Consider the following 18,931-nt stretch of genomic DNA (forward strand, 5'->3'; position numbering starts at 1 on the left):
TCAAGCAAATTACATTGAGGAGGGAACACTGAAAACAGAGCTCCTGGTGGGTGAAATTTATGAGATGAACTCTAATGTGTTAGTCTTAATCCACTACTGGATGCCTGACAGCCATCATTTACACACTAAAGGTGTAACGTATCTGTTGACACGTTGATACAGGTGTCGCCTAATGTTTCAGGTCAGCAACTGTCTCTTTTTTTAAATACTGATTCTGGGGCCTGTACTACAGCGTTAGAGCTAACACTGCTTGCCCCTGCCAGTTATTCAATGCGTACCATTGCTAGTGAGGACAGGACCGTGAGCTCTAATACATGGACACAGTGGAGCCCATTTAACTGTGGAGACAAACAGAAACATATTGTTGGGAGTCTAGTGTGGCTGAAATGTGAGAGACAGATTAGAAAATTAAGAGATTTCAGCCCGATACTGTACCTCTGCACAAGCATACTGTGCTACCAAAGACAGAGCAACTGTTCTTCCCCAGCTTCAATTCTGAAAAAACCACAAACTTCAATAAAAAAAAAACAAATAGACATTTTTATCGGAGCTCTCCAAATGCTCCACAAAACATGAATGATATAGAGCCACGAGTCAGAAAAAGACCACAAGTGAGTACAATCTGCACCAAGAGCTTTAATGCATCCCAAGAGACTACAAATACCACACAGTGCTATTCATCTCAGAAGATCTGTTGAAAATGCCTTCAGCTGAATGAAATGCTTTAGGGCATTTTATGGGTTTACAGCAGGCTATTTCACTGTCCACCTTGAGCAATCACCCACATGATCAAAGCTGCTATGTTAAGCCAGACTTACGAAGACTTCCAGTGTACAGGGCCGCATCAGCAATGGCTATTGTTATGCAAAACACCAGTGTATACGCATACAACATGTTTTGGCTCCCAGAACTTTCCAGATAGGGTGACTGATCCAAAAACATACATTTCATTAGCATCCTGAATAATCCTTCAACATTATTTTTAAGCCACAAAGAATACTGCAGAAATAGTCAGGGATTAAACATTATTCAGTTTGTTATTCCAACTGATGTGGTGACCAGCACCCCATGAACAGACTTAGGAACCCCAAGGATGAGATAGCAACGGCAGGTTCAATAAGTGACATTTATGGACCAATGTGGACACAGGGAGAGCATCTCATGGGCAGTCCAAGAGAACTCTGGGTAACAGTCTGATACATCCATCTTTTATTGGCAACAATCAGAATCCCCACAAATGGACACATTATAATAGTGAACACATAGAATGTGTGCACTAGTTACTTCTCACCACTGTGACCTTTAAACACAACTCTGCTGATTACCTCATCTTGCCTTGAAGTGGCTACGCCTGTCAGCAGAATTGGTCATAGGATAGAGAGAAAAGAATGAAGTCTAGGTCATGTCTCCTCTAGCCACCAAACCAGGAAGTCAGTTCAGTCTAAGGCTACAAGATGAATACACAGAGGAATACATAGGATTATATATATATATGACATTTATGTACCTGTTTTCCACTCCAGACCTCTGGAAAGCATTCTCCCCCTGGGAATACCCCGTCTGCTGCAGCTGTGAGTAGTCTACCACTTCTACCCGAAGGTCTGAACCATTCCCTCAGTATGAGAGTGAGCCCCGCCACATCAGCAACATAAAAATAAATGTATATGCCAATTCATGCCACTTTTAATGAGGAAGTAAGTGATGCTGAAAAAACCTGACATAGATTCACAACATTCTTAAAATGCTACTGACACATACAGTATACTCCAAGTGTTTTCATAACTTTCATGAAACCTATTTGGATTAAACTGTTTTAGAAACATTTTCATGATAATGTTATCACACAAATAAATTGGACTGTAACCTAAATGTTCCCCCCAATGTTCTTTTTTTCATTTTGTATTTGTTGGGTATGCACTGTACTACACGAACACTGTCAACCATTACATTACATTACATTACAGGCATTTGGCAGACGCTCTTATCCAGAGCGACGTACAACAAAGTGTATAACCATAACCAGGAACAAGTATGATGAAAACCCTAGAGAGAAGTACCGGTCCAAGTGCAGGGAACAACCGCATAGTTCAACTTGGACCCTGAAGGTTAAACTGTTTAACACTAACACAAACGGGAACAGCAACAACGCAGTCTATGCAAAAATACAAGCAGTAGTTAAGACAGTTAATGCACCTAAGTCACCTACGAAACAGCTGCCTAGTTACAACCCTAAGCTTACAGTCATTTACAGGGGGTAGGGAGGGATGGGGAGAGGTGCAGCCTGAAGAGGTGAGTCTTCAGTCGTCGCTTGAAATGGGTCAGTGTCTCAGCTGTTCTGACCTCCACGGGGAGGTCATTCCACCATCGTGGGGCCAGAACAGACAGGAGACGTGTTCTGGAAGTGCAGGTGCGAAGAGGGGGAGGTGCCAGGCGTCCTGAGGTAGCAGAACGGAGGGATCTGGCTGGCATGTAGGGTTTGAATATCTTGTGGAGGTATGCTGGGGCTGATCCCTTGACTGCCTGGTATGCTAGGACCAATGTTTTAAATTTGATGCGAGCTATAACAGGCAGACTGACACATACATTTCATGGAAAAATAATTTTCCATTCGCTCTCCCTTCAAGCATGTTAAATTCAATTAAGATTATACTGCTGTAATACTGTAAATGCAGACATCTGTGGGGAAAAAAACTCCTGCAGAAATAAACTTCCTTACCACAAATCTAATTGGAATAGTCCCTGAACCCAAGCCTGCCATTCCCAGACATAACAAGAGCCTATTAATTGCACTTACAGCACAATATGCCCGATTTAGTTAGGTGATGAACCCACAGAAAGACTGGCAGTGCATTATCATATTAGCAAAGTGCTGAGCAACTGTCAGGGGTTATAAAAAAATTAACTGGCGAGCTGTCAATGAGACGTGGGGAGAGCCAATATTTTTGGCTTCCCTTTGAAAGCATGCCGTGGTCAATTTGCATTTCCTTAGTATTTGTAGTATTTATTTATTTGAGAGAGCTTCTGATTCCTGCACAGGGAAAACTCTTCTTATTCATTAACACTCACAGCATCAACCATTCGAGCTGGCTGATTGGCTCTCTGAAATGGGCAGCCAGAGCAAGTCTCACACAACCACACAGTCAAGCCAAAGTCCTCCACAGACCGACTGGACTATGAAGGGCAAGTCACCCACTGATCCCACCTACCAGTAAAGCAGCAGCAAAGGCAGCACTAGGGCATCATGGGAACTGCTGACTGTGGACCCTCTGAGGCTGTTAGGGCCATGTACGACCCCATGTCCCAGATCAAAGCCAAAAATAGGAAAGGGAGTGAACACTCCCAGGTTAGCCTTGCGTCCACTGCGTGGGAGTGTGGTCCAGCTGATGAGTGATGGTGGGAAATTGGGTATGGATGGGAGTTTTATTTGGCTCTTAAACTCTCCTTTCTACCAGAACTCTTCCCCTGCAGATGGTTCATAAGACAAAAAAAAGCCCAGGTGTGGATCAGCAGGCCAATGCTTCTACTTACAAGGGAAATCAGATTATGCCATAGTATTAGACGAGATTGGACACTAAACCAGACGAAAGTATGTACAAAAGCGAGAGTGGGGGCGGAGGCGGGGGAAGAGAGAGAGAGTGAAAGAGACAGACAGAGAGAGTGAGAGAGAGATAGAGGGAGAGAGAAAGAGTGAGATAGAAATGGATACCACTGAGATAACACTAAAGTAAACTGCTGTTGATTAAGGACAATCACAGGGGTAAGTACCCCTCCCGGATGGTGGGTGCTTTCCCAGTTTCTCTTGGTGTTTCCTGCTATGACACAGGGCCTAGTGCGTAACTGCATTGGGGAACGGAATATTGCATATTCTAGTTATTGTTTCCGGCTCTCTCTTCAATAAGTAGTTGCCTGTTCCAAGTGATCTGAACTGCTAAATTGAGTACAGAGGACCCCATTTGATCCCAGGTCTCTTTTTGTACATCCCCCCGACAGCCTCCTTAGAGACAACATTACAACTATAATATACAACACTACATTATGTAACTACACAAACTGTTAGTGCAGTCGGTCAATAAGATACAAGTGTCTCTTGGTTACTCAAATCTACTGAAACCCAAAGGCATGGCTTTGTACTGAATTCTTTCGAAAGAGAGTCAGTTCTTGGTAAGAATACAGCTGCTTTCCAGCCATAGAAACAAAGCTCCATTGTTGGGAGTTGGGAGCTCAGGAGAAACCCTTGCTGTCCTGCTAAGACTTGCAGACTGCTAAAGATACCATCATGGAGGGAAAACAAAAGCTCCACATTTTTCTTTTTTTTTTTAAACGGGTCATTTGCAAAGCCCAGCCTGAGAAAATCTGTTGTTTTTTTAAACATCCTATCAGATGGAGAGAACGTACAAAACCAAAGAAGGACAATAACACATACCAGTCTGATTCGTATACCCCTGTTCAACCACACATGCATCAAGCTTTTAATAAAAACTGTAGCACAAAAAATAATGGCTCCATTAAAAATCCGGTTTAGGGTAGAAGCGCACTCAAGCACTCATAACAAACTTCATCCCCTCTGTCCTGTTTATGATTGGAGGTCACAGAGTTGGACTGAATTAAGTTAAATTCGGTGCCAATTAAACAGAAATAACAAAAACAAATCCGGGAACAGCGGCGGCCCTCTGATTTCAGTCTGAGCCCCTCATCTTTTCAGAACATTGTTATTAAACACAATAAACAGGGCTCAGCGGGAAAAGGTCAGGACAGCTGCGTTTGTTTAATTTTACAGCGGATCATTTCATTTTTTTTTAAAACAGAGAGAGGAGACATTGTAAGAGGGGGAGGTGGTTTGGGAGAAAGCAACCACTGGAAGAAGCCCAAAAGCACTCCGGTACCAGTGTGTGATTAAATACCTTTGAGCAGACCGGCCTCCTTCATGACAAAGAGAGCTCCTCTCCTCCTGCTGGGCCCGGGGAAATGAAGCCCAGCTCGGAGCAGGCGACGGCGGGGCAGGGTGAGGGAGGGTCCCAGGCCCCCGGCCCTTTTGTCCGTCATTCGGCACGCCTGGGCAGGCCCCGCCCCCCTCGGCATCGGGGGCGACAGAGAAACACTGGCTGTCCCCAAGGGGGGCCTCCACGCCACCTGTGACTCGCTGGTGACCGACAAACCCGCTGCTGAGGCCCGGTCCTCGCAGAGCTCGGCCCCTCCCAAACACGCGCTCAGCGCGGTCCTCTCCTGCACCTTTGCCCCCTGAACAGCAGAGTGGAGAGGGTGCCCTCTTCCCTCACACCACACAGCTGACTGAACCCCGCCCCCAACCGAGTCCTTCCCGCACGTGCAAAAACACTCCCCGACACGGTTATTGCACATTTCCGCACACGTAACCACAGAGAGTCGTATCAAGTGCTTCGCTCGCTCCTCGAGCGGCTTGCAATGTTGTTGAATGCACGAGATCAAATGTAACTGAACTTGAGCTTGCTTCTCCTCGGATCAAAGCCTCGCAGTGCTTGCAGGGCGTGCGCTGTTGCTCTGTGTGATAACTGAAAAGCAGCAAGGAAGTTTGGCAGCTCGTTCAGAGCCGACGTACCCCCAGCAGCCCTCTCCTCTCTCCTACAAGAAGAGGTCTGCCGGAGTTCCTCTTATTTCATATTTTTAATTAGGCACGGGCAATTCCAGTCCCTCTAGGACACGATCCTTCAAGGTCAGTGACAGCTCAATTGGCAAATGACTTAAGCCACTTTTACCTTTGTTATGCAAGCATTGCCCTGCATCCTCCTAATGTGCATTATCAGCTAAGCGGTAAACCAAGAGTGAGGAGATTCGTAAGTTTCATGTTGCTTTAAAAGTTATGTTTGCTGTCTGAAACACTAGTTTCCATAATTAAATGAAGCTTGCAAAATGCAAATATGCCATTCAGAACCATGCAGTTCCCATTATTACACAACTTTACTAAGGAGACTGAAGCTAGGTCAAATATTTTCCTGAAAATGGGACCCCATAAAATCCCAAAAACACAGCCTAAGCTTTGTAAATGCTACGATCCATGTGCACGGACAGGTAAGATAATGCTTAGCCATTTCACAACCATGCACTACCAGCCACACAGCCAATGGCACATGTTAGGAACTGCATCTCTTTTAACCATTTAGGACCATAAACAAGAAATTCTAGTAATGACCTTTATTCAGACTCAAAACCCTGTATACTTTTTGAGACATGTATTGGTAAGAAATCTGCCTTGAGAAAAACAATGAATGAAACAGTGGAGCAGTAGCTGCAGAGCTGTCGCTGTGAAGAAGCTCCAGTGGCCTTGTCCGATTGATTATGGATCCTGACTATGAGATCTACAGCACCTCCTCACGAAGTGCGGAGATAGCAGTCGAATGCGTCAGAATAAAGGTTTTCATTGGTCCAAGGATGTGTGGGTATCTGCATAAGCACCCTTGATACTGTGTTTGGAACACAAGGTGAATCAACATTAATCCTGATGAATGAATAAAAAAAAGAATAACTTAAGTTAAACCACTCGAATATGACCCTTAGTAATGCTTCTGCACTTGCTGTTGTCAGAATGCTTTCTCAATTGCAGTAAGGAACTGGTTAATGCTTTCTCAGATTTTGAGGTGTTACAGCTAATACTAGTAGTCTCACCTTATTCAAAATACATGTTTAATCCTGCAAACCACGTAAACACTTCAGTAATACTTCTGCTTGACAGTGATCCCAGTCTCAGAGCTTCCCTAGAATGCAGAGAATTTTTTCTCATTTGTACATTCTGTTTACCTTTCTGCATGCCATGAATTACCGATTGCACCTTTTGAGATAAAATAAGCACCGTCTGATCAACATGTCCGGTGAAATGGATGAACCATCCAAGTATTACTAAAGACATCTGATTTCTACAAATAAACAACACCCTCTTTCACAGGGAGCCACCGTGTGTCAAACGACTACTGCGCTGTGGCCTACAGTGGTTGTGGGATAAAGGTGTGGAGCATTAACCATTTTACGCGGGGTGGCCGTAGCACCAGCCCCTGGTGCCCGGCTGGACCAGCTGCATCGGGGCAGGAATGCGGCACCCCAGCCCAGGGCACACAGACCGGCTCTGTTTGACAGATCAGGTAGCGAGGGGCGGACTGAAGGGGAGGACTAGCAGCTCCCGGATTCCCTGACGGCTTATTACTGCCACACTCGGTGGCCTCTCAAGCGCTACAAGTATAAACAAAGGCCGTTAAACCGTGAAATGTTTTCCGCTAACGTGCTTCAAGTGCAACGATTCCTTCTTACGCTGGATTAAAATGATAATGCCCCGCCGGCTAATTTATGCCGGTTCAGCGGGTCCCTGGTGGTGCTTACAATCGATCCTGGACAATTGTTCTGACACCTGGAAAGAGCTACTGGAGCACTGGCCATTCCAGAAACAGACCACACCCCACTTTAATATGCAATACACGCGTCAACCGAAGCAAAAAGGCATAAAGGGCGTTTTGGGTTGTGAGGTCTTTTATCAAAGGCTGATTGTCATGTGTCATCTGATGTCTAAGGACAGTTGAGGGGAGCAGGGTAGCACCCACTGCAGAATGCACAACGACCTGAGGTTTCAGAGAGAACCTGGGAGTCCGCAGACTGGCTCACAATGAAGAGGCCTATTGTACAGACTTACCTGCCAGGCTAAATGACCTCATTGTGTTCACAGCCAGAGACGACAAGATGTGCAGTATTTCACAGGGAATATAAGAATCCACAAGATATTCTCACGCTCGGTGGTTAACCAGACTACATGTCCTCACTTAGGTTATTAAAATATCATTTGACATCTGTGCATACACACGCTATTACCCATTAATTTATAGCTTGCTAGTTCATTCATTCCTTCAATTCCTTTCTTGGTATAATTCTTCCCACAACAAGCTTCGAATCCAACGGCAGAATGTGGGTAAATACATTCAAATTTGGAACACTGGTCTCTGTGGTTGTTGTCCTCAGATTACAGAATATTAAGGAAACAAACAACAAATAAGGATATCGAAGAGTTTCCTTAATCTTATATTCTGTAATCTAAGGATAACAACAACGGAGAGCAATTTCTTCTGCTCATTAAATGAGAAGCCAATGAGAAGAGCCTTCGGCCCACCACAATCATACTTGGGTATTCTTAACATTAAAACAATGTTATGCAGCAAGACAATGATCCAAAACACAATTAATGTTTTGGAGTGGCCAAGTCAAGTCCTGATTGTACCCAATAGATATGCTGTAGCAGGACCTGAAAAAAGCAGTTCATGCTTGAAAACCCACCAATTTGTCTGAATTAAAGCAGTTCTGCAAAGATGAGGGGGCTAAAATTCCTCCACAGCAATGTGAACGACTGATATCAGATTATAGGAAGCATTTGGTTTCAGTTATTGCTGCTAAAGGTGGTGCAACCAGTTAAGTTTAATGGTGCAATTACTTTTCCACATGGGTGATATGGGTGTTTGATAGCCTTTTTCATTAAATAAATGAAATTATTTTACAAATGTGATTTGTGTTTACTCAAGTTCCCTTTGCCTAAGATTACATTTTGTCTAAAGTCCTGAAAACATTCAATGTGACAACTATGCAATAATAGAGGACATCATGAAAAGGGCAAATGCTTTTTCACAGCACTGTAAGACCAAATCACGAACACAAAAAAATGAAAGACAAGAAAAGACATTGATCAGTACATGCAGAGCAGATTATGGTGACCATGTTTTATTAGCAACTCTTTCTTATCCATCCCATTGTTATATCCCCATTCATCCCTCCCTGCCACAAGCAAACCCCAACCCCCAACCACCCCCCCCAACCCGCAGGACCTGCTGGCGGTGTTATTGCCAGAGTAGAGGAATGCCCCACAGTTTGGCAAAGTCTCCGGCATGACCAATGCAAGCGCCTGATGTCACCATGTGAGAGCATGGGACAGTCATGCTGCCACTCTCTGACCTGATCAGCAGCGAGTCTTTTGCACATGGCATGGGAAGGTGGGGGGCAGAATGAGTCACCACCCCCCCTCCCCCACCAGACTCCCATTCACTTCAGCCCCTTTCAGGAACTCATTCTTAAATGCAATGAAAAGGCGGTCCATTCTCTCCCATGGTAATGAAGCAGCCCGTGGGCTCAGTCAGGTCGAAGCAGTCCCTCCCATCTGTGTGCGTCCCCCAGGCTGGCCTGTGAACTTTCATCACAACCAGTGAGGCTGAAAAAAATATTTGCCACTCATTTTTACCTTTGCGAATATAATCTTGCGGCAAAGTAAAAACGATATGTTAAGTCAAAAAAGGCTTGACTGAGCATGGAGGTTGAAAATCAAAGGTCAAAGGGGGCGACAATATAAAAGCTATTTACATCTGGGTTTCATGTCCAAGTTAATTGTTTTTGGAGCAGTTTTTATTTTTTTAGCAAAGATCAGTATGTATGACGGGCAAAGATAAAATGCAGGCTCCTGCAATTAAATTTTATGTCATCTGCAATATGCACTCTCCCCAAGTTATTAATTTTATGCGCACTCCATAAGTTATTAATTTTCTACCGGTAACAGTTTTCTTTCTCCAAGAGATTCAAGAATAGTAATAGAACCTACACAAAACCCTGTGGCTTTAGTTCTTTTGATCCTAGAGTGAGATGAAACAATCATTGACTGTGGAATAATGCTCACAAGCTTCATAGCTTCATGTGTACATGTTATAAGCACAAAGGTTCAGTATTTCTGTCTGATGGTAGTTAAATCAAAAGTATTGCGGAATACCAGGTCTGTGCATAGAAGCAGCCGTAGTCATGGCAATATGATGGATGAGCAGTCAGCCCTGAGCTAGGCTATAGATCACTGCTCCTCCTGCTCAATTCACTGGCTACCTGAGAGATGGTTCTTTTAAACTCAGCAGTGAATTCAAGTCAGGTTTTAAGACTCCGTTGCTAAATCTAACATGGCTAAAACAGCAGTCTCCCTAACTGCCAAAACCTTCAAACACCACATGCTTCGACTTTTTCACACATGTATTAATATCACGTGTTGGTTTGACAATATCTAATTACAGAAGGCGTGGGAGCGTTCAAAGCACCAGGTGAAGGCCACAGAGTATGCCATCTTAAAACAACATAAACATCCTCGTTCCATGCCCCCAGCCCCCCACTGACACTGCTGTCCAATACTTCCCTCAGGAGACGGGGGTGTTTTTTGGGACAGTGCTGGGGAGTCAACGGGATGCTCTAATTCTGTCCAGATGTAGAAACTGCAGCTCATTACTCTGTTAACAGTGTAGCAAACATTTACGGGATGTATGCAAGTCTGAGTCCGTGCCTCCAGCGCACAGATGGCTTTAATCCCCCCCCCCCAAAATCTCAATGACAGCGCCAACCTGGGCGAGCAGAGAACCCATGCGAATGGAAGACAGGAAAGTCCCATGTTACTCAAAGGATCAAAGGAAAGAGACAAGGCTCACTCTAAAAATACTGCCTTATCTGGGGCAGAATCTGGCCCTTGTTAGCTCCCTCTCAGGGCACTCACTGCCTTGCTCTCAACCAAAGCGGATCTTTTTACCGCCTGCCTTTTTTAGTCGTTCATCACCAATTGCTTTTTACAAATCTAGCGCAACAGAACCGGAACTAAATTTAGTTGGGTGTTTACAAATACATATATCCTTTACTGCATATATTGCATTTGTAAACACCAAACTAAATATAGTGCCAGTTCTGAAAAATGAAACTAAGTAATTGATAAGCTTCCCTGAATTTGTTTTTAGGTTTAAGGTTTTAGGTTTAGGTTTAAGGAATCTCCTTTAGGTTTAAGGAATCTAACAACTGCGAGCACAGTTGCAGTGGGCACCACTCTCTGTGTATCACAGACATTTTCAGTCTGTTTGAACAAAATTGCGGTTGAGCGAAGTTGCAGTCAGTGAAATCCTAGCTGTTGGCGATGTCTCACTTGACATGCCAAGCCTAAGTTCCCATGTGTACAGACCATCGTGTTTAAAACACTGACAATGGAAATAAATGTGGAAATTGAGTATTTCTTCTCAGACGTGGGAAAGGAGATGGTTTCCAGCACGCAGCGTTAGTACACTCAGCTACAGTCCGCGAGGGAAAGAGGATCCAAACCTCCAGGAATGCAGGACTCACTGGGAGACTTGGGATTCTACCACAGCGCTCTCTCTGTGTCAGCACATACTCTACTGAGCCTGACGCTGTAGAGCTGTTCAGCACATTTCCTCTGTGAACGCCACACCTCCATGCATGTATTCAACATGCTGTGAGTACTCAATTACGGCTGAAGTTCACAGAACATGTTCTTGCACAGTTCTCACTCACTCACTCACTCACTCACACACACAGGCCAAATGCCAAGATATGCACAATTTTGAAAAAAACAAAACTGCACCTTAAAACTTCACTTGGTAATGACCCCTCTGTGTTGACCAATGGCACACATCAGCTGAATCCGTGTGTGACCACCATACAGGGAGTGGCACTTTAAAGCTCATCCCAGGGAATGGTATTATTCTATTAACTCGCCTTGAGACTGACGTGAGGATCCAGTCTCACTGGCGGCATGACAACTTCATCCAAGGTTTGCTCTGAAAGAGACAGTCATTTCAAAACGTCGCAAACACCGGTCGCTTGATTATTTTCACAAAACGCCGGCTTTCGCTGCAGATTGTCTGGATCAATGCAGACAGAGTATCTGACGGGCTTTCTTGCAAAGTGGCAAGAAAAATATGTGTGTGTCACAAACGCATACATTTATCTCCACAAATCTTCCACAAACAAGCTGGTTTTAATTTACAAACTCATTCTGGAGCTGTACATTTCACTAACTGCTCTCCAGTATGCAATGAAACACTCCCAGCAGAAGCAGCAGAAACGGCTTTCTGGGAAACAACTCCGGGAAAACAAACATGACTGTAAACACAACCAACAGCAGCGTTAGCAAAAAGAAACAGCTGTCCAGCGTCCTTTGCTTTGCTATAAACAGGGCCCTAGACAAATACTAATAACCAGCGCTGTGGTGATCAATGAGAACCATCATTTGTCTGGGTTCTGAGGCGAGGCCACTGTTATGGTTCTGTACATTTTCCACCTTGATTCAGTGAAATTTGACAACTTCCAAAATTAGAGGCTTCCAAAATTTTGCAGCTGGGTTTGTTAGAGGTCTATCTAACACATTCTTGTACCATTAACTATAGTGAAACAACAGAGCAACAATGCCACAGAAAGTCACATTCATAAACATGACAGAGTCAACTCATTTCAGGTTTAAGTCATTTCATGGCAGAGACTGCAAATTTTCAGTTTTGGGGAGGGGGCTGCAAAAGCACAGCCTTCTACTTCCTGTAACTACAAAAATAATTTAAAAGCAGATTAAACTAACAAAGCACAGATGCATTGTGGAGAATCATCAAATAGCAACAATCTTTCAGAAAATGTAAGAATTTCTGGGTCAAAAACTGATTAATTTTTCATGCCTGAGGACTCAATTCACATTTCTCAGTCTTCAGATATCAGGGATCAAACCATCATGTTGCAATCAACGTTCAACCAGAAATCCAGAAAAAAAATAAAAAATACGATGAAGAACTCATAGAGTACCTGACTAAAAAGAGTAAATGAAATATTGGGATGAGAAATAGGTCCAGTCACTTATACCCTTTAATCAAGTTAATATACTTCATTATTTGATGCTATTTTTGTAATCACACTCCAGCTAATTTGCATGCAGACACAGCAGCTAAATTAAATAATACGCAAGCCTGACCTCATGCCCTTGGCGTTACTATTGTCAGATGTCAACCCATCAACACAAATGGTATGAGCCTAGTTTGCTTTTGCTAATTTCAAACATTGTCTACAGACCATATTCACAACACATACACACCCACCCCATCCAAACCAATAAAGATTCTGAGGAAAAAAAGCTTTTTTAAACAAAAATGTTTGTTTCCCCTATGAAAAATAAGCTCTTGTGTCCTTTGCACAGACATGATAACAATTCACCACAGTGATGCCGAGGGATAAAAGCCGATTGAATGGGCACACTCTTCACACAAAAATAACTGATATTGTGAAGGTGGTCGATTCCAAAAAATGCTTGTGCAGAACCAATAATACAGTACAGGTTGCGGAATATCACACGTCAAGTACTGGCACAAGTTCTCAGTACTTTTGTAACTAATGAGCCACAGCCAGTTCTGAAATGCTCCATATGAACCTCACAGCAATTAAACGGAAGTGGGAAGCGAAAAATATTATCACAGATCTGCATTCACTCCCACAGCCACTGAAGGGATGGTTGCATTCTTTGTAGATAACGGAGTATGAACCCACATGTCGCCAGCGAGTCTCGCTTGTGTCATGCAGAAATAAACAAATGCACCAACGGCCACCTCTCGTACAAAACCGGTTGCACCACTGCAACAGCAATCACTTTTTAAAACCTTTATAATGTAGGCCATGCAAATGTGGTGAATTTTTGTTAACTCAAACATGTTAATATGGCAACATTTTTTCTTCTTCTCAGTAGTTAGTGTTAAAATGTTATAACTTCATTAACATTCAATGAAGGTATAAGTGTGAAAATCCATCCCTATTTATTAGCATAATTCCTGCACCACAATCAATAAATGAATAAATAAATTGTGTAATAGGTTCAAGTATACAATCTAAATGGTAAATGAGCTACAAAAAAAAATGATAGCCTTATCTTAAATACCATATTAATCTTTTCACATGTCAATGTTTGCTGAATGAGTTGCATTAAGAGCAGCTTTTTCCCTGAGTGTAATACCACTGTATATATTATTTTCATCCAGAAGCAAAATGATGTGGAGCTTGACTGTTCCGTTGATGATCCTGAAATGCAATTTGCTAAATCTATAAATATGCAAGCTTGCGATTACACATAATTAATGTTTCATTATCAAAATTTCATATGTCACGCGTGTTTAATTTGAGGTGCTGGGTTTCTGATCGATGACCATGGCAGCTCCAGTCACGCATAGACCACATGAGGTCACCACTCAGAGGATGAGAGATAAACTGTAGTTTCTCCTTCAGCCACTGGTTATATCACTCTCCTAATCGCCATCGCTTTGTGTTCTTCTGAAACCAGATAAAGCTTGGCAGGCGGCAGAAGCCTTGTTAGTGGAACGCTTATACATTTAAAGAAACACTCGGCCTTTTACTTGAAAAAGTGTGCAAATCGATCCCTGGCACAGCCAAACTAATCGCCACAAGCATTGGCGTACTTCGTCCCTCTCAGCACTTTTTCGATACAGTGTTAAGCACAGTTTTGGTTTCCCTCTTAATAACATTTACAGCAAAAGGGCTCAACTGTCGTGAAATACACGTTAACTATTAAGCAGCTGATTCTGATTCCAACAAGTCCACAGCTGTCTTCTGTACTGAGCTTATGGCTGCTTTCAGGGCCTTAGTAGCCAATGGGTATTAAGAAGAATGCGGATGACATCACTCAAGGCAGAGTAAAAAATGCTGAGTAATACATAATCTCTGACCTAAATCAACTTGTTACACACATTCAGTTTAGGAGAACCAGGAATGATACACAACACAAGAAAAAAGATAGTATACTCCATTGTAAAGAAATGGTATGAATGATACACAGCGTCAAGGTGCTTTGAAATAAATATAACCTTCTGTAACCTGTTTGTATTCAAATAAAACTATTCTGATCACAGTCAACTTCTGCTGTAATTATAAGAATCCCTCTTATCTATTACCGTATTCAATGTGAAAGCAAGTCACAATACGTTTAGGCAGTGTTAAATGCAACAGGGGTTAGGGTTAGGGGAACACTGTGCCATGTATACGCAGGGAGAGCGGCACGCCATGCTGAGATGGAGACGCGCGTCGCATGCTCTGTTCCAAGAGCGTAGCAAGAGGGCACCGCCTCCAGGATGCCCACCAAGGCCGAAGCAATAGGAATTTCACTGGCAGTCAAGCGGCTGCCTTGATTTCCCAAAGCACTTTCTCAGGGCTGTGCTCAAATCTCGAAGGTTGTTTTCTGCTACCGTTGAATTCAAAATGTCCCTGGCACAAATGTGACTAGAATGCAGGAGGGGCATTTCAGAACCACTAAGAACTCTGGGACCGTGCATGACGTGACAGAGCTGTCACAAGCAAACCCTGCCATTTATCAATATTTATCTTCTAAACCAAAGAAAAAATAACTGGTTCAACCGATATCAGATCGTAGCCACTTTTGCCAATTTAACCGCAAGGATCCATGTTTGTGCTTTGCTGACAGGTGCCTAAGATATTGGCTTGGGGTCCACATCATGTCAAAGTGTTGACTGGGGACCAAAACTATTCGCCCCTACACCAATATATAGTTACACCCTTCGCTGTCAGACGCAAGATTGCAGGTTGTCGGAACAGCGGCAGGCTTGCTTTACTGTGACACGACGCCTGGTGCATGCATGCAGCATACATTCAGTTATTTATTTTCTCAGTTTGGATCAAACACCTTGACCATAACATTCCGGAAATAGGAAACCCCCATGTTTCATGAATGAATTCCACAACAGCTGGTAGCGATCCTTTGTCAAAACAAGACTAATTCGTTTTGGTGAAATCGAGTCTTCCGATGATTATGTGAATTATGTTTATCTACCGATTTCAAATGAATACACTGAAGATGTTTTTGCTAACAATTCGCAAACAGCTGAAATTGTACTCACCTTACTACCTTTCCAACCTACCTTAATCACCAATTAAAGCCAGAATTATTTAATTTAAAATTCCGAACTGTTCAGTAGCGCGCAATATCAACAGTGCAGAGCTATACAGGTTATGTAAACATTGATATGAAGTATTAAGTTATCATCTATTGTTATTGTTCCACAATAGACAGTATTTCTACTTCCACAGTATTTAAACAAAACTGTTTACCTTAATGTTACAATTGTACATTACAATATACATAAGGATCATGCATACAATTTTGAAGACAGCTTTGTATGACAATAATGAAATGAAAAGTTTTGTCGACAAAAGGAACACAATGTATGTCACTACAGCTGAAACAACGCAATTGTTTAGTGAGTGGCAAATCTGAATTACAATTTAAATATTTTTTTAAAGCATTTTAATTGTCACCTGAACACAGATGCAATGTGTAATGCAGACACTTGATCAACATACTTGCAAATAAAAGTCACGTTTCATTGTTTTTATCATTTCATTTGCTATGCATCGACAAAGTCTTACCGTTTGCTGGTATCAGATCCCCCCTGGTCACTTGAAAGACAATTCCAAGAGACTGCAAAACTAAAACAACTCCAACAATAAGGTCAAATTTATTCGCACACGCCATAGCCACGGTGTTCAACAGATTATCGAGATTCCGTTGTTTCTAATCGAAACCCTCGAATAGCCTCCACGCTTTTTGTTCCCAGAGTCCACTTTGTAAATACCGCCCAGTTAATCCAGGCTTGTCCTGATCGCAATACCGCTGGGGAAAGTGATGCGAATATACACGCGGCCAGAACCGCACCAATCCCACGAGAGAAAAAAATCAACTCAGCTCAGAATTATTAGGGTCATCAACGTGCCATAAAGATCAGGTTTTAGTCCAGTATATCGAATCCAAATTAAATTCGCTCTCCTTGTAAATGGCAAGCGCACCCTCTTCGTCGTCAGTTTCCAGTTGTGGCTCGTGTTATATTCGCTGCTCTAAACAGAGTCCAAACAATACCCACAAAGGCGTATTCCGTTTTATTTTATTTTTTCCCGATACTGTGCATTTTGTGTTAAAGTATATACATGCTCAATGCTGTGCACAAGAATTGATCGATTAGATTGCAAACGGAACAAAAACCTTTTCTTAAAAGAAAGACGGTCCACCTTGAAATATTCCTCCAAAAAGAGTGAAATGGTTAAAACTTGCAGGTACTCCGGTCCGTGCCACTCGCTTGCCTCCGTCCCTCTAACGATTTAGGAGCAAAGTGAAGAGTTACCAACGATTTCAAGTGACACTCACCGCCCCGCGGTCTGTCTGCTATGAGCGTGCAGCTCGTCGCACTGGTACAATGTATCAGCAGCCGGAAGTCTTTGCACCAATGGCAACAACCTGAAGGTTCTGAAAGTGTGGCCTCTTTTTGTCTTGTTGGGTTTTGCAGCTTTAAGGAAATGCACTATGTTTAAGCAGAGCGCTAAAATGCAGTGAACGAGCGAGCACCGGGCGTCAAGTGCATTATACAGCAAAACGATTATCCCTGAGCGTATAGCCTACTGTGCTGAATCATTAAATAAACAAATCGATGCATGATATACATTGAATGTACGTGTGTTCTTATAGCATGCTGCATGCAACATCAGCATTTCATGCATCCAGTTAACATGTTTGTATCGATGATATGTGGCTACATAGGTTTGTCTCCAGGTCAAGCATAACGTTCTATATTTCAAAGCACTTACGGAAACCTACAGCTAGAATGAATCTGAACCGCACCGACAAGTTTATAAAAGCGAAAGGGGCTCAGTTCATAGGTAATGTGATCAGAAGTTTCTTAAGGATCGGACGTAAGAAAATGTAATACGTTAGCCTATATTATTGGACGGAAATAGCGCCATCTTTTGGAAAAGGATGACATTTGAGCCCACGGATGCCCTTAGACAATTTTCATTGAAAGAAGTTTTTTAACACAACCTTGATGTAGAAGTTATGATGGTAAAATGTGTAGACATAAGGCCCTAGTTATGTTCGATAATGTAAACTCTGGTACCGAAATCTAATTGATCCATATTAAGATGGGGACCTAATGGGGTTCCTTCGGTGCTTTATTTGAAGCTTTGCTCATTCAAAACTCGCCAGTCATTTAACGTCTGGAATAATACACAGCTGGAAATTATATCTTTCCAAGCTTGCCAGAATTGCTTTCGATGTGAGATTCCTCTGGGGTAGTGTGGCAAAGTTCCATCACTTAGAACACTCCGGTTTAAATTCCATAATAAACATATATATTCGAGAAGGATAAGCTGAAGCACGTGGAAGTTCCAATTAAAACACATTCTGTTTGGACTCTGGTGAGCACGCTTAAAAATTGTTATTGCTATTGAAAAAAAAAGGAACCGAAAATCCTAAGGGGGACGATTATTTCCGTGATATAGATTATTTGTTGTAATATCAACAAGTCCAGTAGCAAAAGTGCATTTCAAGTGTAAATCCAGCCTCTTCAGCCACATATTACCACTCTTTCCCAGGAAGTCGCTAATGGAGGTCATGATAACGTGAATGTTCTGCCTGCTGCTGGAAGCATGTTATATTCTTCAGGAGGTTGAGTACCCAATAACAGAATTATTTGAAGTAACCACTGGCTGACTTTGCACTCTCTTTGTAGTTCTGGGACAAGATCAAACTCAAACTCAAGATCACACTTTTTTCATTTTTGTGTGAGTGTGTGTGTGTGTGTGTGTGTGTGTTGGGGGGGGGGGGGGGGGGGGGGGGGGATGTTGGACTCCAGGGGAAATACACGTTTCTTCTCCGGCGCTCCTGTAAGCATTGATAAACCTGGTCTGGTGTGCATTTGAAGTTATAAAGAGATTTTTTGCTTAGAAAAACGTGTTCTGCAGGATGAACATTCAGCACATATCTATTCTGTGGGGGAATCTTGTATGCTGTTTGATTTATTTTGTAACACATCAAGTCATTTGAACTTTGCCAATGTGCACATTTATGGGAGAGCTATACCCATGAGAATATTCTCAGGCATCTCTGACTCTAAAGCTTTTCAGAGAATGCTGATATTTTAATATTTTATTATAATTACACTTTTACATTTTCTTCCCCAGCCAGTGCAATGTTTTCATACTGCTGCTGCTGTTTACTCACATGGGTTTGCCAGCCATACTACACTTATGCTAAATGAAGAACTATATCCCCAACACAGTTTTCGCCCTAATAATGCTA

At 42.6% G+C, this 18,931-nt stretch overlaps 1 protein-coding gene across 2 annotated transcripts in view; it reads right to left on the reverse strand.

Moving 5' to 3' along the window:
- Positions 1-17,178, reverse strand: part of LOC118225597 (plexin domain-containing protein 2-like) — a 109,729-nt gene extending 92,551 nt beyond the window's left edge. The window contains exon 1 of one of the 2 annotated variants that reach the window (XM_035414197.1): positions 16,231-17,178. In XM_035414197.1, coding sequence (XP_035270088.1) covers positions 16,231-16,336 — 106 coding nt within the window. In that variant the 5' untranslated portion in view covers positions 16,337-17,178. Of the gene's footprint in view, positions 1-4,901; positions 5,224-16,230 lie in introns of those variants that run through there. The other variant, XM_035414196.1, reaches the window with a different exon arrangement.
- Between the last annotated feature and the right edge of the window lie 1,753 nt (positions 17,179-18,931).

The sequence above is a fragment of the Anguilla anguilla genome, chromosome 4 (assembly GCF_013347855.1).
Source record: "Anguilla anguilla isolate fAngAng1 chromosome 4, fAngAng1.pri, whole genome shotgun sequence".
Taxonomy (NCBI): domain Eukaryota; kingdom Metazoa; phylum Chordata; class Actinopteri; order Anguilliformes; family Anguillidae; genus Anguilla; species Anguilla anguilla.